This window comes from Rhinatrema bivittatum, chromosome 8 (assembly GCF_901001135.1).
Source record: "Rhinatrema bivittatum chromosome 8, aRhiBiv1.1, whole genome shotgun sequence".
Classification (NCBI taxonomy): Eukaryota; Metazoa; Chordata; class Amphibia; order Gymnophiona; family Rhinatrematidae; genus Rhinatrema; species Rhinatrema bivittatum.
The window spans coordinates 89,738,875-89,763,367 of record NC_042622.1 but is presented as its reverse complement, the minus strand read 5'-3'; the positions used below and the strand labels follow the sequence as shown (position 1 = coordinate 89,763,367).

Here is a 24,493-nt window from a genome sequence, read left to right as displayed (position 1 = left end):
GAAGAAGAATGAGTAGGGGTGAGGAATGGAGAGAATGACCTACTGACTGACTGATGGGGGTGCGAAAAGGGGTAAGAGATCGAGTGGCTGCTGGGCATGAGAGGCATGGTGAAAGAGTGACAGACTAGGATGACCTAATTCTGCCCAGCTGTGAGCTTGGCAGAATTAGGTCAGTGTGCGCCCATAATCAATTGGGGGAGGTGGAGTTATCTTCACCCTCCTCCCTGCGGGAGAGAAAGGGGAGATTCCTCCTGCATAAATCTCTACGGGGGCACACCCCCGTGTTTCTTTCCCCTTTAAGCTGCCGTGCCGGCTCCGATGGCAGTAGAACAGATCAGGAAGATAAATCAGCGTGGAGCCTTCCACAGCTTTTACGCTCTGCGGCATCCTGCCCCTTCCTCCTGCCTGGACTTTCTTTTATTAGAGAAACCTGTGCGAAAGGCGGGACGTGGCAAGATCTGTCAGCTCAAAAAGGCTTCTATGGAAAACCGCCGCGAGCTGATTTATCTTCCTGATCTGTTTTGCTGCCATCGGAGCCAGCGCCGCAAGAAAACAGAAGTGGTGCCACGGCGGCAGATGTTGGGTTGAGGCATTGACAGCAGCTGCGATGCTCCAGCATCTATAAAAAATTTGGCGCCGAAGACAGTTGCCTATGCCTAAATCCAGGCCTGGCTGAGGATCCCAATTTACGACAGGGATGCGACTCTCAATATATTCTGCACAAAGAAAACCCAGTGAAATGGCTCTATTTTGAAAGGTTGCAGACCTCTAGCCTAGTTTACCTAATGGAAGAACCTGTGTGTTGCTCAATAGCTTAGAAAATATGAACCTAGGCCAAGTGGCAGCCTGTGCAGAAGATTACCGCTGATAAATATGAAGAGTGGGGGTACAATTTCGGTTCCCATCCGAAGAATAGATTCTCTTGGCTCTCTCTTTGTTGTGATCAAAGGACTCCAGCGCCATCTAGGGCGGTCCTTAAGGCAGCGGGCCACCAAAATGTAGCTAGACAGGGTTCTGCAGGGACTCCAGGGCCAGTCCTGAGAGCATATGTCGAGTAGTTCTTGTGAAGCAGAACCTGTACACGCAGGTTTTACGGATTCTGTTACTCTTTGCTTTTTAACATCTGGTACTACAGCATTTCAAACCTCTTGCATTTATCTGGGTCAGGACTCAAGCAAGACAAAATCTACAAGATAAACTTTTGAAAAAAAAAAAAAGCTCTATTACTAACTGCTGTAAATTCAAATATTTTGGGGTTGGGGGAGAACTTCGGCTAAAATATGACGCGAGCTAGGCTGAAGCTCCGCCCCCTCCACTCCTCTTCCTGGTCATGCTGGCACCTCCAGCCGCAGTTCTCGCGAGAAGTGAGCGGTCTCCATAGAAACGGAAGGACTCTTGCAGGTCCCGATTTTTCTCTCCCTACCTCTAATTCGCTTGTGGAAGATGGGGAATTAAGAGGAGGGAGTCTGCGAGTTTCCCTCTCCCACCAGGCCCAGGTAAGAAGCGCAGACCTCGGACGGAGCAGCGCAGGTGGACCTCTGCCTCTTTTCCGTGCACTGTTAACAATAATAAGGAGAACAGGAGCAGTAAATAATTTATCGGAGCCAGAATGATTCTCTTTAAACTTCTCGGAGAGGATGTTTGAACTTTATAGGTTAGAGGCGGGATTTAATGCTTAATATTACCATTTTGGCTATAACTACTGTGTTGTCTATGAAATTTTTGTATTGCCGATGTGCAAGTTTGTTATGTATGAATTTATCTTACAATATGTGTGTTTAGAGCTATAAATCGCTTTGACTTTACGATAAAGCAACATATAAATCATAAAAAACAAAAAAATAAAGCTTCATGGAGCAGGGATTATTTCATACGTGTATCTGTCTGTACACTGTGTAGAAATGAAATGGGTTGATGCAAAAAGCTGAGCATTAAAACTGCTGAAATAAAGCATGCAGTTTTTTTGCACAGGCTGATTTTTTAAACTCTTGATGCAGTAAGCTAATGCATTGGGAGTTAAAAAATGGGCACAAACTAGAAAATGTGTGCCAAGAAAAGGCTTAGTGCACAGCAAAACATGATCTATATGCATAACTCATATTTTATGCATATTTTATGCATAGAAAACATGTTTTTCGCAGATAAAATTTGGTTTATGCGCACAAAAAAAAACCTTTCTGTATAGAAAACATTTTTTGCGCATAAATCAGATTTTATCTGCGAAAAACATGAATTGTACACATAAACCATGTTTGCTGCACAATACAAAACATTTTTCAGTGCAAAGAGCATTTTTTGTACACATAAATCATATGTTATACCTGGAAAACATGTTTTTTTGTGCATAAAGGATATATTCTGCACATAAATACTAACTACAGAGCCCGGCACCGGAACCTCAGCTCCTGCCTGTAGACTGACATAAGCCTTGGAAGCTTTATTCCTCCTCGGACTAGGAGTTGAGATTCCAGCACAAAGAAGATATGAGATAAGCCAGCATACATCTTTGTACTGGGGGATAATAGCTAATGCCATTATTAGCATACAATTGCCAAGCAAGGAAGCTTACTTAAATGTACATAGTGTGCATATTTTTTATGCAAAATACTCTGCTGCATTGGCTTTAAAGCACGACTGAGGGTTAAACAGCACTGTACTAAGTGCACCTTATTGCTTTGACCTCAACTATAATAGTGGTAAGTCAGGAAGCTGGGGCAGGGCCAGATTTAAGATTGTGGCGCCCATAGATGGAGGACTGAGAGTAAGGGAATTTTGCATCCAGAAATCAGTGAGCAGCAAGGGGAGTCCTAGTTTGTGGGTGTCTTCAGAATTTGACACTCTAGGCAAGTGCCTTTTTTGCCTATGCCTAAATCTGGCCCTGAGCTGGAGAGATACATTAGTGCAGGCTTAGATGGCGTTACATACAGGTCAGGTGGGCCAGGCACCCCCTGAGTTCCTTTCCCCTTCCAACCCTGTCTCCTTGCCATCCTACTAATAGCAACACATTCAATCTATATTCTGGCCCTGGATCAAGAAGCAGAAACCAAATGCCAACATATGACCACATTACCATGCAGTACTGCCTATCTATAATAGTAATACACACAGTGCTTTTTAGTATATTTATAAATGATCTGGAAAGGTGTATGATGAGTGAGGTGATCAGATTTGCAGATGACACAAAATTATTCAGAGTAGTTAAATCATAAGCGGATTGTGATAAATTGCAGGAGGACCTTGCAAGGCTGGAAGATTGGGTGTCCATATGGCAAATGAAATATAATGAGGACAAGTGCAAGGTGATGATTATAGGGAAAAACATCTTACACGATGTTAGGTTCCATATTAGGAGTTACCATCCAGGAAAAAGATTTGGGTGTCATATTTGATATTACATTAAAATCATCAGCTCAGCTTGCTGTGGTGGTCAAAAAAGCAAACAGAATGTTATGAATTATTAGGAAAGGTGTTATGTTTTTGTAAGAATGTGAACCCTGGGCTGAGATGAGAGGTGTCTCTGCCCACAGGGGGGAGCCCTGTGAGTCTCACTATCAGCAGGCGTAGTCTCAGTGGCATGGGACAGCTATAGGAAGAGACTTTATTATGAAGGAAGGAAAAAAATAATGTCCACAAAGCAGTGGGGAATACCCAAAGTGATGCCAGGGATGAGAAAATCCGGAAGTGACCCGCAGAGCGGGGTAGGCTGGGGATCCCATCTGACGAGTGTAGGCACCTTGCGATACAGATCCGGTAGTGGCCCGTGGAGCGGGGTATGCCATGGACGTCTGTATAGTAGATGTTGAAGAACTGGTAGAGATGTCGGAACCTGGAAGTGGCTCCCATAGTTGGTGTGTCAATGCTCTGTAGCGCAGGGAATGCTGAATAGCTTCTACTGGAGGAAGGCGGCAGTGGCCCGAGGCTCGGGGTACACCGCGGAGAATCTTCAATACAGTTCGTAATGTAGAAGTCTGTAGAGGTACTCACAAGAGATAATTCCAGGAGAGAGAGAGATCCGAGAAGCAGGTCTGGTAACAGGTAGGCCCTCCGAGGAGAGGATAGCCAGGGACGCAGGGGAGCCCCCGAGGAGCGGGTACTCAAAGCGTCTGATGTCAAGACCAAAGTCAGGAACAGGAAGTCCTCGAAGAGGCAGATTCAGCAAGAGAGAACTCCTTGCTAACTCGTAGAAGGCAAGGACCGGTCAGGTTAAATACAATAGCGGATTGATGTCATCGGGAGGGGACACCCCTGGGGTTCCCGCCATGATGTGTACAAAGGAGGCCCTTGCGCGCGCGCGCACCTAAGTAATTCCTGAACCAAGATGGCGGTCGGCATTGCCCACTCTGTCTCGGAAAGGTCGGTGGAGATTAGCAGAGGCCGCCATTCTTCCCAGAATTTACGGTGCAAATAGAAAAGAGGTGAGCATGAAAGGTCACAGCAATCTGCGACCAACAGGCGTAACAAAAGGAATGGCAAACAAAACGGAGGATGTCAATGCCTCTTTTCGCTCCATGGTGAGACTGCACCTTGAATACTATGGTTGCTGCATTTCAAAAAAGATTTAATTGCACAGGAGAAAGTAGGGTGACCAAAATGATAAAGGTCATGGAATGGCTCCCCTGTGAGGAAAGGCTTAAGATATTAGGGCTCGTCAATTTAGAGAAGAGATGACTGAGTGGGGCTATGATAGAGGTCTTCAAAATCATGAAGGGAATCAACGGGTAAATGTCAATTTGTTATTTACTCTTTCGGATAATACAAGGAATAGGAGGCCCTCATGACCTTAGCAAATAGTACATTTAAAGCAAATCGGAAAAATTTCTTTTTCACTTAATGCACAATTAAGCTCTGGAATTATTTGCCAGAGGATGTGGTTAAAGCAATTAGTGTAGCTGAATTTAATAAAGGCTTGGATAAGTTTCTGAAGAAGACCATAAACTGTTGTTAATCAATAAGGAAAAGCCACTGCTTTTGCCCTCATTATAGTAGCAAGGGATCTATTTAATTTTGGGTACTTGCCAGGTACTTGTGACTTGGATTGGCCACTGTTGGAAACAAGATACTGGGCTTGATGGACTCAATATGGCATATCTTATATTCTTATTTACCAGTATTCATTTTAATTATTTATTTTACCACTTATTTTTATGATTATCTTGCTGCTAATTTAATATTAAACAATTTTTATTATTTTATCAGAAATGACATAAGCAAACAAGTCAAGAGGAGTGTGGTGTGACTCTGAACCACTCCCTCCTCACAATAAACACAAATAGTCCAGTTATTACTTTTCTCCCTGAACCCAACCTACCCCCAGCCCCCCAGCCCCAATCCACGGATAAGGTCCATCGTCCACTGATGAGAATAGAGAAAGAACATAAATAAAAGATAAAAATAAAATAAAAAAAACCCATAGCCATCCAGTAAAATAAAATTGTATGAAGTCATAATTTAGGAAATCCATACGAGATCACTCATTCAGGACAGCACTGCGAACACGGTGCGGCAGAGACTGCAAATAAACGTCCCAAATGTCGAGGAATCGCTTCTTATGTCGTGGCGATATCTTCATGAGTGCTGCATCTGGTAGCATCATACGATGAAAGCTATTGCGCCAAGCCCAGCACGAGGGAGGAGTCTGATCTCTCCAGTGCAACAATATGACCTCTTTCCCCACTAAACAGTGTTATGAATTGAGAGGTGGACCCTTGGTCCGGCGATGAACGTAAGTCCCATTGTCGGAAGGCGAGGCCAATCCCGAGGGTTACTGGCGGTGATAGGTGAAGATCTGGATGCAGGCGCCTCCTGCAGGTCGTATAATCCAGATAGCTGGCGCCTCCAGCAGGTCGTGAGAACCGAAGCTGGCGCCTCCAGCAGGTCGTGAGAGCAGAAGTTGGCGCCTCCAGCAGGTCATGAGAACAGACAAACACAGTTCAGAGATCCAAGCAAAAGGAATGTCTCCCGACAATCCAGAGATCCGGTACCAGAGAGTCCTCCTCAGCCAGTCCAGGGGTCGAGCGCCAGCAAGTACCACAACCAGTCCAGGGGTCGAGAGCCAGAAAGTACCGCAGCCAGTCCAGAGATCACACACGGAGGGTCAAATCAGGAACAACAAACAGGAACAACCACAAGAGCCAAGAAGCCAAGGCAAGGTCTGAAGGCTCGGACCTTGCCTTAAATAGCTCCCCAAAGATGGAGCCTGCAGGAAGGAACTCAACCTACTTCCTGTAGAGGCTCCTTTAAGTCCTGGTTATTGCCGCCCCCGCGGCCCTAGGGAGCTTCAGGGGGCGGGGCTAGCCGCGCGGAGAGAACGCCGCGGCCATGTTGGAGACAGCGGCACTGCCGCGGAAATGGCCCGCCGACGCCGGCCTCAGCATCGGCGGTTGGCCCTTCCGTCCCGGTGAGTGACCGGCCCCGGTCGCGGTCTGCTGCGGCCGGCGGCCATAACAGTACCCCCTCCTTTAGGCCTCCCCCTAGAAGGCTTGGGTTTCCCTGGGTGAGTGATATGAAAGTTCTTGAGAAGATCCTTGTCCAAGATTTTAGTAGCAGGCTCCCAAGAATTCTCTTCTGGCCCAAATCCCTCCCAAGCTAGGAGATACTTCCATCTACGACCTCGTCTCCGGACATCGAGAACTTCCCGGACTTGATAAGTTGTGTCTTCCTCCAGTTGCAATTGTGGAGAAACAGGAACCTTCCGAGAGGGCCATTTGAGAAGCAAAGGTTTCAACAAGGATATGTGAAAGGCATTGTGGATACGTAATGAGGCGGGTAGACGTAGTTGGTAGGTCACAGGACCTATTTGCTTAGTTACAGGAAAAGGGCCAAGATAGCGGGGAGCCAGTCTCATCGATGGGACCCTCAAACAGATATTTCTGGTGCTGAGCCACACCTTTTCTCCTATACAAAATTGGGGTGCGGGTCTCTGATGTCGGTCTGCGAATCTTTTAGCAGTATGTGCGGCCCTTTGTAGCATCTGTCGGGTGTGTATCCAAAGCTGCTTGAACTGTGTGGCAGTAAGCTGAGCTGCTGGAGAGGGAACAGATAGGGGTAGAGGCACCGGTGGTGTAGGTTGTTGACCAAAGACAATTTGAAAAGGAGAAGATCCAGTCGAGGTACAGGTGTGGAAGTTATGAGAGAATTCCGCCCAGGGCAACAATGCTGCCCATTCATCCTGTCGAGCGTTAACATAGAAGTGCAAGAACTGTTTTAGAGTACGATTAGTCCGTTCTACCTGCCCATTTGCCTGAGGGTGAAAAGCGGTGGTGAAGTCTAAAGCAATATGGAACTTGGCACAGAAGTTCCGCCAGTATCGAGCTGTGAATTGCGATCCTCGGTCAGATGTGATGTGCTGGGGTAGACCATGAAGCCGGAACACATGTGACATAAATAAATGAGCCAAACGGGGAGCAGAAGGGAGGGCGGGTAGGGGTGTAAAGTGAGCCATTTTGGAGAGCCGATCGACCACCACCCAAATAACAGTACAGCCCTCTGAAGCAGGCAAATCAACAACAAAGTCGGTGGAGATGTGAGTCTATGGCTTCGTCGGTGCCGGAAGTGGCTGGAACTGCCCCCACGGTCTCCCCACAGGATTCTTATGCTGTGCACAACAGGGCAGGAGTCCACGTATGCACGAATGTCCTTGCACATCCCAGGCCACCAGTAAAATTGTTGAAGGAGATCTTGTGTTCACTTACATCCTGGGTGCCCAGCAAACTGAGAATCTTGCCCCCACTTCAGTACCTTATTGCGGAGTCTACTGGGTACCACGGTTTTCCCGACGGGAACAGAAAAGGTAGCTGAGAGAATGATGCGGGCTGGATCAATAATGTTCTGTAGAGGCTTCTCTCCATCTTCACTGACAAAAGAGCGAGACAATGCGTTGGCTTTGATATTCTTGTTTGCTGGTCGATATCTTAGCTCAAAGTCAAAACGTGTAAAGAATAATGCCCAACGGGCTTGACGTGGGTTCAGTCATTGAGCTTGCTGTAGATAAATTAAATTTTTGTGATCTGTAAAAACTGTAATTCTATGTTGGGCCCCCTCTAGCCATTGTTGCCACTCTTCGAAGGCAAGTTTGATGGCCAATAATTCTTTGTCGCCAATAGAATAATTGCGCTCTGCAGGTGAAAACTTCCTCGAAAAATAGGAGCATGGATGGGATGTTCCTCTTACGTCATTCTGGCTCAACACTGCTCCAACTCCCTCAGTGGACGCATCGACTTCTACAGTAAATGGGCATCTAGGATCAGGGTGACAAAGGCAGGGGTTTTGTAGAAAGGAGTCTTTTAGGGCTTGAAATGCTTCTACTGCCACTGCAGGCCAAGTTTTGACATTAGCTCCTTTTCGTGTGAGTGCGGTGAATGGTGCGGACAACTTTGAGAAATCTTTGATGAAATGTCGATAATAATTAGCAAATCCAAGAAACCGTTGAAGTGCCCGTAGTCCGTTAGGTTGAGGCCACTCTTGTATACATTTGACTTTAGTCGGGTCCATTTGGAATCCCTGTTTGGAAATAATGTAACCCAAGAAAGGTAAAGATTCAGTTTCGAAAACACATTTTTCTAGTTTGGCATATAACCGGTGTTCCCTTAGTCGTTGCAACACTTGTATAACTTGTTGGCGATGAGTCTGTAGATCTTTGGAAAAAATCAAAATATTATCAAGATATACCACAACACAGATATATAACAGGTCTCTAAAAATTTCGTTAACAAAATTTTGAAAAACAGCAGGAGCATTGGTTAACCCAAACGGCATAACAAGGTATTCATAGTGTCCATCTCTGGTGTTAAAAGCAGTTTTCCACTCATCCCCCTCCCGAATCCGGACCAAATTGTAGGCTCCTCGTAGTTCCAGTTTGGAAAATATTCGGGCTCCTTGTAGGCGGTCAAACAGTTCCGCAATAAGAGGCAGAGGATATCGGTCCTTGATAGTGATAGCATTAAGCCCACGATAATCGATGCAAGGGCGTAATGTCCCATCTTTCTTGTTGACAAAAAAAACCCCGGCCCCCGCAGGAGAGGTGGATCGTCGAATAAAACCTTTTTGCAGATTGTCCTGAATATATTCAGACATAGCCCGGGTCTCAGCTGCAGATAAGGGGTAGACGCACCCTCGCGGCGGTGTGGATCCTGGAATCAACTTAATAGCGCAGTCGAAAGCACGATGTGGGGGCAATGTGTCAGCGGCCTTCTTAGAAAATACATCTGCAAATTGTTTGTACGGACCAGGTAACTCCTTCAAGACTGAGGTACAGATGAAACCGGAAGCAGGAGTTGTTCCCTTCAAACAAGTCGTACGGCATTCTGATCCCCAATGAATAAGTCGTAGGGAAGACCAATCGAATTGGGGATTGTGGCGCTGCAACCAGGGTATACCAAGAACCACCGGATGAATGGCTCTCTTGAGGACGTAAAAGGTAATTTGTTCAGTGTGATCGGGCGCAATGTAGCAGTCCAGAGGTTCCATGTGATGGGTTATTCTTCCTGGTAAGGGTTCCCCGTGAATGGAAGAAATGATTAATGGCTTTTGACAGAAATTGGGAAGTTTATCCACAATTTCTTGTAAGATGAAGTCCCCTCCGGCTCCCGAATCCACTAAAGCTAGAGTAGTAAATTCCTGTCCTTCGGTACGAAGGGTCACTGGTAAGGTGAGTTGGGGTTTAGGAGATGTGAGGCCTAGGGAAACACCCCCCAAGGTTCCTAGGCCTTATAGTTTCCCGGACGAATAGGGCAGTTTGCTAGTCGATGTCCGGACCCTCCACAGTACAAACATAGACCTGCTTTGCAATGTCTCAGGCGTTCCTCCGGAGATAAGGGACCCCTTCCAAGCTGCATGGGTTCCTCCACAGACCCTTCACTGGTGGAGGTTTCTCGGGGGGTTGCAGAGGTGGATTGAGGAACATGGGAGATAGCTTTCCGTCTCCTCCAACTTATGCTCTCTCGGGTCCTTTCTTGCAGCCGGCGGTCGATTCTAGTTGCTAACTCAATGAGGCTATTTAGGGAGAACGGAAGTTCCCGAACGGCCAGCTCGTCCTTAATCTTGGCTGATAATCCTTCCAGGTAAATGGTTCAAAGGACATTCTCCTCCCAATGAAGTTCGTTAGCCAAAGTACGAAAATCAATATTGTAATCCGTGAGAGAGCGCCCTCCTTGACGAAGATGAAGCAAGTCAGTAGCGGCAGCGGCTTGTTTCTCTGGTTCTTCGAAGATAGTCCGGAATAGTTCTATAAACCGTGGGAAGTCCTGGAGTACTGGATCTGAGCGCTGCCACAATGGAGGCTAGGGCCTTGCCTTCCAATAATGATAAGATGTAGGTAGTTTTGGTTATATCGTCTGGAAAGAAGGGGGATTGTAGGCGAAAATGCATATTACACTGATCCAGGAACCCCAAACAGAGACGAGGATCTCCGGCGTATCATGGTGGAGCTGGTAGAGGAAGAACCGGGCGAGGACAACCTTGTGCTGCGGATGGAACCGATGCAGGTGGAGGAGTTGCGACTGGAGTACTGGGGTGTGTAGCAACTACTGCGTCCAGTCGAGCATTGAGACGTTCCATGGACGCCGCCATGGATTCTAGCATATTCTGTTGCTCCATGATTTTCTGAGCCAAGCCGGGAATGTCACGCAGTGCGGAAGCCACTGCCGGGTCCATGGCCTTGGCTTACTGTTATGAATTGAGAGGTGGACCCTTGGTCCGGCGATGAACGTAAGTCCCACCGTCGGAAAGCGAGGCCAATCCCGAGGGTTACTGGCGGTGATAGGTGAAGATCTGGATGCAGGCACCTCCTGCAGGTTGTATAATCCAGATAGCTGGCACCTCCAGCAGGTCGTGAGAACCGAAGCTGGCGCCTCCAGCAGGTCATGAGAACAGAAGTTGGCGCCTCCAGCAGGTCGTGAGAAAAGACAAACACAGTTCAGAGATCCAAGCAAAAGGAATGTCTCCCGACAATCCAGAGATCCGGTACCAGAGAGTCCTCCTCAGCCAGTCCAGGGTCGAGCGCCAGCAAGTACCACAGTCAGTCCAGGGATCGAGAGCCAGAAAGTACCACAGCCAGTCCAGAGATCAGAAGCCAGAATATTCTGCAGCCAGTCCAGGGGTTGAGAGCCAGAAAGTACCGCAGCCAGTCCAGAGATCACACACGGAGGGTCAAATCAGGAACAACAAACAGGAACAACCACAAGAGCGAAGAAGCCAAGGCAAGGTCTGAAGGCTTGGACCTTGCCTTAAATAGCTCCCCGAAGATGGAGCCTGCAGGAAGGAACTCAACCTACTTCCTGTAGAGGCTCCTTTAAGTCCTGGTTACTGCCGCCCGCGCAGCCCTAGGGAGCTTCAGGGGGCGGGGCTAGCTGCGCGGAGAGAACGCCGCGGCCATGTTGGAGACAGTGGCACTGCCGCGGAAATGGCCCGCCAACGCTGGCCTCAGCATCAGCGGTTGGCCCTTGCGTCCCGGTGAGTGACCGGCCCCGGTCGCGGTCTGCCGCGGCTGGTGGCCATAACAAACAGGCCTTACGGATAAGCAATCGAGGTCCCAAACCCCGAATTCGCAATGGAGAAATGCAACCAAAAAGCAACTACAGTGGTCAACAGGGATAGGAACCCCTAATAGTCTGCCCAAGTACCGCTCCAACTTAGTCCAGAGGCCATATATAGGAGGGCACTGCCAAAAAGCATGAGACAATGAACCCAGCGCATGTCCACATTGTAGGCACGCAGGGGAAGAGGAAATTTTGAGATAGAAGGCTCCCTGTGCCGATATATAGCATCTGTGTAGAAATTTGTATTGCATTTCTGTAAAGTAAGAGTTCACTGAGATTTGGGACACCCGTTTCAAAGAAGCTTTAATTATATATGCGGAGATCGTAAACACCCCATCCCCATTCCACCGTTCTACTAGAACGGAACATATGTCCACCACGGTCAGCTGTTTAAGAAGCTTATAATACTGTGATAGCGAAGGCACCTTTTCTTTCTCAAAAGAGAAAATAACATCAAGCGATTGAAAGTGAGAGGCTTGTCTAATGGAGGAGGGGAGGGAGCCCACATAATGCTGCAATTGTAAATAAGAAAAGACCTCGGTGGCGGGAAGGGCATAAGTTTCCCGAAGTTCAGCAAACAGCAAAATCTTACCCTCCAAATTTAAAACATGTCCTAACACACGCATACCTTGGCGATGCCACCTCCCATATGCCGCTGTTTGGGATCCCAGGGTGAAAGGATTACCCCGGATGGGAAGAAAATAGGCACATGTGCACGGTATCTGTAGTAACCTCGTGAGCTTTAGCCAGGAGGTCCTGATGGGCCTAGTAATAACGCTCTGCACCAGAAACGTGGGCAAAGCGGCTGCCGGGGCCTGTAAAATAAATTTGAGAGAGAACGAGGTGGCCAATTCCCCATCTGCAGCAAGATTGATAATAGTGGAACTATCTAATAACCAATCTCGCACCACCCGGAGGTTACTAGCCAAATTGTATAAGGCTAGGTCTGGAACTACCAATCCTCCGTGCCCCCACTTCTCCCGCATCCAGCTCAAGGGAATACGAGATTTCCCTTCTTGCCAATAAAAGGTACGCTGGGCCTTGTCCAACTGTCTGAGCTCAGCTGTATGTAGCTGTAAAGGCAAGTTCTGAAGTATATATAACCACTTTGGCAAGATATTCATTTTAAAAAGGTGAATCCTTAGAGAACTGTGTAGGTATTATAATAGGTATTTCTTTAACATTACCCCAGCACTTCCCCTTTTGACTGCATTATTGCCCCATTATCCCCTTCATTTACTGACAAGGAAATATCCTTATAGTCTGCATAGGAGTGTTCTCCCATACTACCAGCAGAATCTATCTCTCCTATGAAGGGAGGGGCTGGCTTGGCTGGCTGGGGCACCGGGCGTCAATGATGTTTCTATGGCCTGTAAGCTTTTCTCCTGCTCCTGGGTTACACTTAAAGCGGCCGCTTCCGGTGCAGATGTGGAAGAATTGGGAGCAATCATGGTAAATGTTCAGAAGTCTATAGTTAATCTAACAAAAACAGTTCAAGAAGCTTTAAAAAATAATTTTTACTTAGAAGAAAAAGTAGTCAGTTTGGAAAAAAAGGTAAAATCCTCAGATATACAGATGGGAGAAGTTCAAAGAGTTCAAACGAACTTGATAAGATCACTGGGGGAGACTGAAGCAAGGATCGAGTTCCTAGATAACCAAAATAGGAAGTTCAACCTCAGATTGTTGAATTTCCCTAAAACACCCTTAGCTCACCCAGTGGACTTATTTAATAGTTATTTAAAGAACATTTTGAAGTATACTAATAGTAATATGCCTGTGTTATCAAAAATTTACTATCTCCAACAAGTACAAATTGATAAAGAGAAAGATACACAGAATCAAGAAAATTCAGACTTAGACTTAACTGATTTCTTAGAAAAATCATATGAGGCACGAATTGAAAGTAGAGCAACGTTATTAGTTCAATTTACCTCTCTTAGGGGTAGATTTTCAAACTATGCGAATAGGCCTACTTTTGCTGGCGCATCAGGCGCAAGCAAAAGTACGCTGGATTTTAGTAGATACGCGCGGAGCCGCGCGTATCCACTAAAATCCTGGATCGGCGCGCGCAAGGCTATCAATTCTGTATAGCCGGCACGCGCCGAGCCGCGCAGCCTACCCCCGTTCCCTCCAAGGCCGCTCCGAAATCGGAGCGGCCTCGGAGGGAACTTCCTTTTGCCCTCCCCTCACCTTCCCCTCCCTTCCCCTACCTAACCCACCCACCCGGCCCTGTCATCAGTAAGATGAGTCTGTTGTAGAAATGCAATGTTCGCTCGCTTACGCTTAAGAAGAGAGTGTATCTTGGACCTCTTAATACGTGAGTGAATCCCACATACATTCCAAGTTATGAGATTAGTAACATTACTAGTGAGATATCCATGTAAAGCATCCCAGCAAAGATTCAAACAACAACGGTGGTAGCAGAGGTTCTCCCAGCCAGAACCTCCAGCCACCTGTCACTGGATGGCTAAGTGTTGTGTGGATAACAAGTGGACATATCTGGTGAGAATTTATAACATGGAGCCTAAACAGACCCTCCCCACTTCCCAGAACCCTATCCTCCCCTATTAATCCCCCGAACTGTTTCACAACCCTAGTTGTGAAAGCATACCCCATATACAACCTGGAGATCACTACCATGCTGGCATTCCCACCCCCCACCCCACCAGCATCCGAGGTGAATAAAGGCTGACTATGAGATTAATATAGACACATGTCAACAGGTCCTGAACTTAGCAGCAACCCCCCCCCCCCCTCAGAAAGTACAGGAACAATGAGAAACGAATAGAACAATCAACCATGTACATAGAAATGTATGAACAATCATAACTGCATCAAGTATGAGGCATATAAACAATTATAAGCCTACATATTTGCACCCATAGAAGCACCTAAAACAAGTTGAAAAACAGGTAGAGAAGAAATTGTTTAAAGTATAGGCAATAGGGTTTGGGTCCCACTATTATCATTCGAAAAAGTACTTCAGATCTGACCAGTACTTCAGTGTATCATATTAAGATGTATGGGACAGTTGTGAAAAACACAAAAGAGATATTATAAACTGTCCTCTGGGCTGCAGGAAGTCCATATGATCCATCTGCTTCCAGAAGTTCTCATTTATACTCCCATTAAAGGTAAAAAAGAGAAGAGATCACCAATCCACTCAGCCAGTGTATTTGCTAGAGCTAGAGCAGCCTCAGTACAAAGAAAGGCTGGATGTTTCCGATCTTTTAGCTCTTCTAACAGCCAGACTAAAAGGACGAACAAAAGGCAAAGTCCATCAACAATCCAGGAAAAAACATAAACAACCCTCCAATGTCTGAAGTATGCAAAAAACTTGGATATGAGAGCCATCCAGAACCAGAAGTGCCATGAACTCAGAGATATGCATAGAGAAGGAGACAACCAGTCTGAGAGTCTAATCCGGCTTAGTGGTCGAATCAGGGGTCCCCCCTCTCTTTCAATAGTAATTTGGCAGCTTGAGGCGAAGTATACCAAGTTACCCCAGTGTCTGTCACCACCCGCAGCCGTGCCGGGTATAACAACGAGGCGCGAACATCCTGCGCCAATAGTTGAGAACAAATTGGGGCCATAGCCTTCCTTTAGGCTACCACCATAGCCGAGAAGTCCTGAAAAATAAGCACACGGTGATTTTCATATTGCAGGACCCGGCCTTTTCTCATGGCCGTCAGGATTTCCTGCTTGTGTGCATAATTGAAGATTTTAGCAACAACAACCCGGGGTCGTGGGGCATCGGGCTTCCGAGCCCCCATCCTGTGTGCACCATCAATTCGCAGCTGGCCATGTGCTGTAGAGAGGGAGAGCTCCCCAATCAACCAAGTTTCTAGCAGAGCCGGCAGGGAGCGATCATCTAAGGATTCAGGCAAGCCCACAAAACGTAGGTTGGATCTTCTAGATCTGTTTTCCAAATCTTCGATTTTTGCAGAGTATTTGTTGATTTCAGCCTGCAGGGCCGTGATATCCAGCTGCGCCAAGGGGAGGCCATCTTGTGTCTCTGACACACGGCTCTCCAACTTGGCGAAACAGCCCTCGAAGCGATTCAAATTCGCTGAAATTTCAGTAATCGCCGCAGAAATATTTTTAAGATCGGGCCCCAATGCCTCCATAACTGCCACTTTAATCTCGGCAATTAGCCGGGGCAGGAGTCGCATCGCCTGAGCCCGCAGCCGCCATGTCCGGGTCTGGAGAGGGAGGAGCAGTGTCTTTCCCTTTATCTTTCGTCTGCTTCGTGGGACGAGCCGGCATTCCAGACAAAAAGAAACAATAGCAGTGCAATTGGTAAGATTCCAAATATCAAATTTGACTTATCTGGGTAGTTGGGATGCGGATGGGGTACGATGCAGACGGCAGGGCACTGAGAGAGAAGGAATCACATCCTCCTCCCTCAGTGCATCACGTGATCTATCTTGCTGCTAATTTAAATGTTTACACGTCCCTGTTGTGGTAGTTATCATTATTGTTATTATTATTGCTATATATATTAAGAACATAAGAAATTGCCATGCTGGACCAAGGGTCCATCAAGCCCAGCATCCTGTTTCTAACAGAGGCCAAACCAGGTCACAAGAACCTGGCAAGTACCCAAATACCAAGCAGATCCCATGCTACTGATACAATTAATAGCAGTGGCTATTATCTAAATAAACTTGATTAATAGCAGTTAATGGACTTCTCCTGCAAGAACTTATCCAAACCTTTTTTGAACCCAGCTACACTAACTGCACTAACTACATCCTCTGGCAACAAATTCCAGAGCTTAATTGTGCATTGAGTGAAAAAGAATTTTCTCCAATTAATCTTAAATGTGCTACTTGCTAATTTCATGGAATGCCCCCTGGTCTTTCAATTATCTGAAAGTCTAAATAACTGATTGTCATCTACTCGTTCAAGACCTCTCATGATCTTAAAGACCTCTATCATATCCCCTCTCAGCCGTCTCTTCTCCAAGCTGAACAGCCCTAACCTCTTCAGCCTTTCCTCATAGGGGAGCTGTTCCATCCCCTTTATCATTTTGGTTGCCCTTCTCTGTACCTTCTCCATCGCAACTATATCTTTTTTGAGATGCGGCGACCAGAATTGTACACAGTATTCAAGGTGCGGTCTCACCATGGAGCGATACAGAGGCATTATGATATTTTACATTCTATTAACCATTCCCTTCCTAATAATTCCTAACATTCTATTTTCTTTTTTGACTGCTGCAGCACACTGAGCCGACGATTTTAAAGTATTATCCACTATGACGCCTAGATCTTTTTCCTGGGTGGTAGCTCCTAATATGGAACCTAACATCGTGTAACTATAGCAAGGGTTATTTTTCCCTATATGCAACACCTTGCACTTGTCCACATTCAATTTCATCTGCCATTTGGATGCCCAATCTTCCAGTCTTGCAAGGTCCTCCTGTAATGTATCACAGTCTGCTTGTGATTTAACTACTCTGAATAATTTTGTATCATCCGCAAATTTGATAACCTCACTCGTCGTATTCCTTTCCAGATCATTTATATATATATTGAAAAGCACCGGTCCAAGTACAGATCCCTGAGGTACTCCACTGTTTACCCTTTTCCACTGAGAAAATTGACCATTTAATCCTACTCTCTGTTTCCTGTCTTTTAACCAGTTTGTAATCCACGAAAGGACATCGTCTCCTATCCCATGACCTTTTAGTTTTCGTAGAAGCTTCTCATGAGGGCTAGCTCACTAGCTAAAGGCAATACTAGATGTTAAATCACTGGGACTCACCCCTGCACCAGTAGTTGCTTTTCTTCCCCTGATGTCTAAACACAGTACTTCCACTGTCTGCATTTCTTTGCCGCGACAGATACCTGTCCAATCATTGATCTTCTATATTGCCATACTAGAGCCAAGCCCATGAGACTGGTTAGAATGATAGCCCCCAAAGCAGGGGGGGGGGGGCAAACCTTTTGGCCTGAGAGCTACATTGCATTAGTTGGCACCTTTTGCGGATGGTGGATGAGGTCCTCTACAGTGCCGCAGCAGTCCTTTGAAACACTGTGTACCTCCAGTGCTCACCGCAACACCTGCACTTCCTCTCACCACCGTGAGCCAAATGAAAAGCTACTTTGAATATACAGCTCGATTTAAAAACCCTATGCGTGCCAAAGTCTGGACATATGCGCATGACTCGGCCCAGCACTCGTTGCAGATTTTAAAAACTGCGCGAGTATGTGCACAAACATTTTTTCACAAAAAAGGGGCAGGACGTGGGCCAGTTCTGTACCATGAAGTCTGCGTGAAAGTCTTTAAGTGCATATGTGTGCGCTGGGGTCCCCTACTGCGTAACTTTACTTCTGCTATGGACGGTGTGTAAGTTGTGAAATAAAAACAATAGGGTAGTCAATGGAATTTAAAGGGTTGGTGCTAATAGGGTAAAAGGAAGGTGAGTTAGCTAGGGGGGTTAGGAAGTCCTTTCCTTTATGAGGGCGAACTGGGAATGAACTGGGAAGTAATCGCGATGGTGCGTATGCTGGTAAAATACCCCCCACTTACATGAGCAAGGCAGCATTTGCACATGCATGTGGGCGTCAATATGAAATTGTGCGCATATCTACGCGTGAATAGCTGATTTTAAAACACGCATGTATACATGCATATATGCATGTATGTTTTAAAATTGCCGCGTCCATGTACGCGAGCCAGCAAATGTACACACATGTGCCTTACAATTTACCTCATAGTTTGCCCACCTCTGCTCCAAAGTCTTTTGAATTGTCATTTAAAGGAAGATCATCTCCTGATGAGGTCATGTCACCAAGGACAGATTAAGTGGAGGGAGGGGGGCGGAAAAGGGGAGAGACAGGTTTGTAAGTACTCTTTGTGAAATGTTAAAAGCTGAAGTTCAGTTTTCAATAGAAAATCCAAAAAAATGTATGTGATTTTTCACAACAAAATAGCCAATTTTGCTGTTTTCTTTCTTTTAGCAGGTACAGGAAATCTGTCTGAAAAAGTAATCCGAGAGCCAGGGGTCCTTTTGATACTGGTACAGCATGGCAATGGTGGGGGAATCGCATGTAGTCCCTAGTGGGAAAGTTTACAGACAAATCTTTGATGCTGAGGTATAGAAATAATAGATAACAAAATTAGTCTAAATTATTTTTTGAATCACTTTTCTTTCAATTTGTATTCCAGTGAACTTTCTGAGAGCAATTTTCAACTGTCCACACCGAGATAAAGTCAGTGGGTACATTTTACCTGTAGACTTCTCACTGATTTTCAAAGAGAATGTATGCTTATGATTTTGCTTTGAAACCTGTCATGGGTACAAAATACATGGAAAGGGTGGAGTAAATAGCACACACATACAATAGCAAATGCAACAAGAACTAATGCGTGGCAAACATAAAGTCCTGATCAATATATCTCAAAAGGACACACTTTTATTGAAAATGCAGTCACGCCAGTGGTGTACATTGGCTAACAAATTACAGTTCACAGTTTTGAAACAGGGGCCCCAACACTGCCGTATTTCGCATCGTGCTGTGTCAGGGAGACCAAGCATGTAAATTATAAGGGATCCTTAATTCACTAAATTTAGTGAGAGCCATGCCTGCATGGCAAAAACAAGTCAGAGCCGCTTGTGAGTGAGAGACAAATTTTTATGATGGATAAATTCCGATGGGTACTAGTCAGTTCTAGAGAAGGGGTCAAATGACATGTGCCGCGGGTGTGCGGGAAAATCCCACCGCGGTTAGAAGAGGGTATGCAAGCTTTAAATCATGGGACTCAATGGGGAAACAGAAAAACCTTGTAAATTGAAAAGAAGAATTGCCGACCTGGGCTTTTAGAAGCTTAGTAATCTTCAATGAGTTGGCTGTCTAAACCCTCTTTGAAGATTACTAGAACTGACTAGTACCCATCGGAATTTATTCATCAGAAAAATTTGTCTCTCACTCACAAGCGGCTCTGACATGTTTTTGCCATGCAGTCATGGCTCTCACTAAATTTAGTGAATTAAGGATCCCTTATTATTTACGTGCTTGGTCCCCCTGATGCAGCCCGATGCAAAACACGGTTGTGTCGGGGCCCATTTCAAAACTGTGAACTGTAATTTGTTAACCATTGTACACCACTGGTGTGACTGCATTTTCAATAAAAGTGTAGCTTTTTGAGATATGTTGATCAGGTCTTTATGTTTGCCATGCATTAGTTCTTGTTGCATGGGTAAAAAGTACCCATGGATATTTGCACCTGCTTTTTCTGCAGGTACTTTTTTCATGGAAAATATCATGCATTGATAAAAATGCTAACTATGTGTGTTATTTTCCACCCTCAACCTAACATGGCCCCGGAAATGTTCTTCTCAGTGTGGCTAAAAGCATTTGTGTTGTGGAACAAATCATGGACTTTTAGCCTTATTGAGGGAGAGCAGTTTTCAGAAAAAGAACATGAATCAAACACTTTTTAGCTGCATAAATCACTTTGAAAATTGCCCTCTATAGTCTTAACACACTGAAAATTGTTAAGATAATTTACTTATTGCATGGCTGGTATGATTTAGTGACTGCAAGAGGTATCTGAAACACAGAATCTCTGAGATGTGTAAGCATTCAATAAGTCATTGCCTGAGAAAGACATGTTACTGATCCTGAAGGCTTTGCATCTTTTAACATGTGTTAGATTAATAGAGATATTGTACTCTTTGCAACTGCTTTGTTGATGCATTTTTAACTAATTTTATTTTCTTTATTATATATCAGATTTTTTCATTTATATTCCAACTTTCATGCAACAGCAAAGCATATTACTTTCAGGTACTGTAGTTATTTCCCTGTGCCGAGAGGGCTTACAGTCTAAGGGCTGTTAGGGTTGAGGACCCAGCTTGATTTGGGAACCCCCTTGGGAACAGTCCAGGACTCCAGGGGCAGACTAGACTAGGGGATCTTCTACCTGTACTAGCCACCTTCCCCACAGGTTGAGGCCTTGGGTTCTGGTGGCTGGCAGGACTTGAACAAGGGAGGAGACCTAAGGCTAAAGCTGGACTGGAATCCAGAGTGGAGAGGAACAAACTCAGGGGAAGCTGAACAAGCCTGAGGAATCAGGCTGCAGGGCTGGAGACAGAAGTCAGGCAGGTCTGAAGAGGCAGGCTGCAGGGCTGTAGGCTGATGTCAGACAGGAAGCCAGAGCAGACTTGGGATGCAGGCTGCAGGGCTGGAGGCTGATGTCTGGTGGGTCTGGAGCTCAGGCAGGAACCAAGATCAGGCATGGAACACTGGAACAAAACAGAGGTTGCTAATACTCGGAAGCTTGAGACAGGAGGCTTGGAAACCAGAGAGCAAGGCTCGAGACAGGAGACTTGAGAACCTGAGAACAAGCTTAGAAACAGGAAGACTTAGGGAAGCCACCAAGTAAGCTAGAATACAAGAAGGCTAAGGAAGCCACATGGAATATAAAGACGAGAAGGCTATGGAAAGCCACAAGGCAGAAGGCTGTGGAGAGCCACAAAGAATTCAGCATAGAGGGGCCAAGCAAGTAGCCGAGCAGACTCAATACAAGGCCCAGAGTGTAGACTGAGGCAGGGCTAAATAGGCAGGGATTTGCCAAGTCACGAGGTCACCGAGACTGGAGCTGGAAAAAGGGTAAGCGCAGCTCCAGGAGGACCTCTGATGTTTGGGAGGCTGCATGACAAACAGAATCACAACAAGGGGTCTGTTTACTAAAGGTTTTTTTTTCCCATTTTCGGTCTTTGGGAAAAATGCCTGGAAGTAGATATCCAGAACATATCCAAATAGGAAAGGTAGCTGGATAAACATATCCAACTAACTTAGCTGGGATATTCAATGGCATGCCTGTGCCACAGATTATATCTGGATAAGTTTGAGTTAGCCTGATAAGTTTATCCAGCTAACTTTAGACCTGCTCAATACACACAACACTCTCGATGCACAGGAAGCATCAAAATACTCAATGCATAGACAGTGTCGAAGTACTCAGTGCACAAAAAGCATCAAAGCACTTCAATGCATCGACCCCGCTATCCTAAAGGCTCATCGATGTACAATGCAAATGTGGAAAAGAGGATTTACATTCAGACAACATCCAACAAGTTGTTGATCTGTGCAGTCTGGAAAAACAAGCATCGGGGTAACTTGCTTGATGTGGCGGTTACTACCCTTAAGCCTTATGTGCTCACCTTTGATGCAACTCCAACATTACTCTCTGCATCAATGGCAAGGGGTGGCAGGAAATTGAATCAAACAGTTACCAACAAGTGCGAAGTCCCCCCCCCCCCCCCCCCCACACACTTAAAAGTCTTCGGGCCCCTTTAGAAGTTGAACACCCTATCAGATCCAGCAGCTCTCCTAGTCCATAACATTTACACTGGTTGTAGATGAGAATCTGGGAAACGCCTATTTCTGGCACTCTGACAGCTAGGAAAATAGATCTCAAATACAGAGTCCAGATATCTCTACGGTTTAGAGTCGTCCAACTGCCACATCAGTCAGTTGGCATTGAGTCGGCCCTGAAAAAGGCTTCTAGACAATTTTGGCAAGAAAGTTTACAAAGCCCCATGCTTACTGACCTGTCCATATCTCTATGCATGAGTTCTTATATAATGCAGAATCTGTGGATGGGAATAAATAAAAAAGCTTGGGAGTAACCTGCTGGGAGGGGCAGTTACTACCCTTAACAGAAACGAGGGGGTAACCTGCACAGAGCAGCAGTTACTACCTTGGGAAGCTTGCTGGGCAGACTAGATGGACCATTTTGGTCTTTTTTTGCCATCATTACTATGTTACTATATGTTTCTACAACCTGCAGAAGGAAGTCTTATTACGCTCAACTGCTTTTGAAGGCAGAAGAGTACATTCATCATCACCTTCTCTGTTCTCTCTTGAATTCTTCAACTCCATTTTTTCACACACCTTTTTGGTTTCAATTGGAACTCAGCATATGATGTGGTTCAGGGCGAGTAGCATCCTTCCCCAAGTCGGATGTACAAGTCAAGAGAAATACAGCCTTTAGGTAAGCATTCTCAGAGCAGCCCTGTCTTCTTTCTGCCCATATTAGTATGGGCTTGGGAACTTCCCACAAGTCTGGACTGGACTAGCAGGATGAAAAGGAAGGAGACACTATTTTTGCATGTTAGTTTCCTCTCTTTGAATCCTGCTAAATCAATCTAAAAGCTTCCTAGGAACTCAGGGGCTGTGCTGTTCACCTTGATATGAGGTCTTGGATTTTTTGCAGAAGGCTTCTCTCATGCCTTATAGGGAGAGCCAAGTACTGGCTTTAGCTCCTTTTTTCTCTCTGTTGTTCGTTTTACCTTCTATTCCTGGTTAGGATTTGTTAAGGGGAATTTATCTTGGACATTTTTCTTCTATATTTTTTTGAGGTTTTTAAAGTTGATAATATCCAATTGTTTTGACATACGGATACTGGCTTTTGCCTACACTGCACTATCCTATATAATGGTGATGATAACACTGAAAAGGGTGTGTCCTCTTCCCAATCTGCTAGTAGACAGTGTAAATCCACACTTCTAGACTAGTCTAGAAGGATTCAAGGAAAGAAGATTAACAGACTAAATTTTTCCTTAGGCTTTTATAAAACGGGTTGCATATTTTGATTCAATGATTATTCTCTTTCTTTTTCTTTTTTTGTCTGATTAATCATTGGCATTCTGTATTTTGCTACTGTGATACTGTATATTGCTTGATAGAGCACTCTTGTGGCGATATTGCCAATATATGCAATAATTTGCATGGCCCAGCCCAGGTACCCTCCCCTATTACAACAACCTGCTTTGCATGTAATTTGCATGCATGACTAATGCAAATACATGCAAAGAAGGCCATTACTAGGCAATTTGATACAAATATTTTATTGCGGCCAACCAAGAAAACGGTCAGCCTTGATAAAATAATAACACTAATTCAATTTTTGGCAAATGTAATGTTAGAGCCCTGGGACCCTAATGAGACAAAAAGAAAAGTTGAGTGGGGGTCAGGCAGCCATGGATCTCTTGAAGGGGCCCGGGACACAATAATGAAAAATGGTGCTGACCTAACTTTGCTCCAGCCATGTGACTGGGGCAAGGTTTGGGGATCGGACCTTAGCCATATGGCGACACCCCCCCCCCCCCCTCATAATAGTGGGATCCCTCCATAAAAAAAATTCTGGCTTAGTTGCTCAAGGCCAAAGTTTGAAAGAAAGAAAATAATGCCAAACATAAAACTTGTAGAAAAAGTGCTGTGGCACTTTTTCCTTAAAGGGCTGATGTTTAAGGCTTGGGTGAAAGTTCCCCAGTGCTTTCTAGACAAGATTTTGCATGTTTGTCCTGTTTTTTTGTCTTGTGTTAAGTGTCTTTGCATTTTTATGCCAGTTCTTTGAATCTGGCCCTGTATGCCTTTTGCACAAAAGCTGCATTCAAGATTAAAGTACAACAGCAGCTTCTCTTATTTTAAGATACTTTTACAGTGAGCTGAAGAATTACTGTGTTTAAAAAAAAAAAACCTGACAAAGTACAGACTGTCACATCCACTATTTCTTTAAAAAAAATTTTTGGCCCAGCAGTTTCCTCCTGCTCCTTTGGATTTTCAGTCCAGTTAGAACCAATGCTACGTGTGGTACCATGACTTTCCATTCATACCTATTCAGGAATTTTGCTTTTATTTTATATCTCCTCTTAATTCATTTTAATCCAGTCATTGGAATGACAGTGCTCTGCGAAGGACCATGGACAAAGACTCCTTTCAAAATCCTGCAATGATGGGGCCTATATTTAGCTACTGTGTGATACTGTTCATTAATGATTGGAATGCTGGAAATCCCTCCCCAAGAGCTGTGAATGCTGGCCCTGCAGCAACCCAGCCAACACAGGGTGCAGAAGACCTAAGCTGAAAATCAATTTCAGGTCCCTCTGCATGGCAGTGCACACTGCCATGCAGAGGGACCTGCATGGTCCCTTTTCCAGT

General features: G+C 45.3%; 1 protein-coding gene across 3 annotated transcripts in view; it reads left to right on the top strand.

The window, feature by feature from the left end:
• Positions 1-430: 430 nt before the first annotated feature.
• The window catches only part of CCDC180 (coiled-coil domain containing 180), a 597,826-nt gene continuing 573,763 nt past the window's right edge, over positions 431-24,493 (top strand). Inside the window, exons 1-2 of one of the 3 annotated variants that reach the window (XM_029611952.1) lie at positions 1,386-1,496; positions 18,503-18,561. Coding sequence is in view for 2 of the 3 variants with exons in the window: in XM_029611950.1 (XP_029467810.1) it covers positions 1,281-1,496 (216 nt within the window). In the remaining variant the exon portion in view is untranslated. Of the gene's footprint in view, positions 1,497-18,502; positions 18,638-24,493 lie in introns of all 3 variants that reach the window. The other 2 variants (XM_029611951.1, XM_029611950.1) reach the window with 2 other exon arrangements.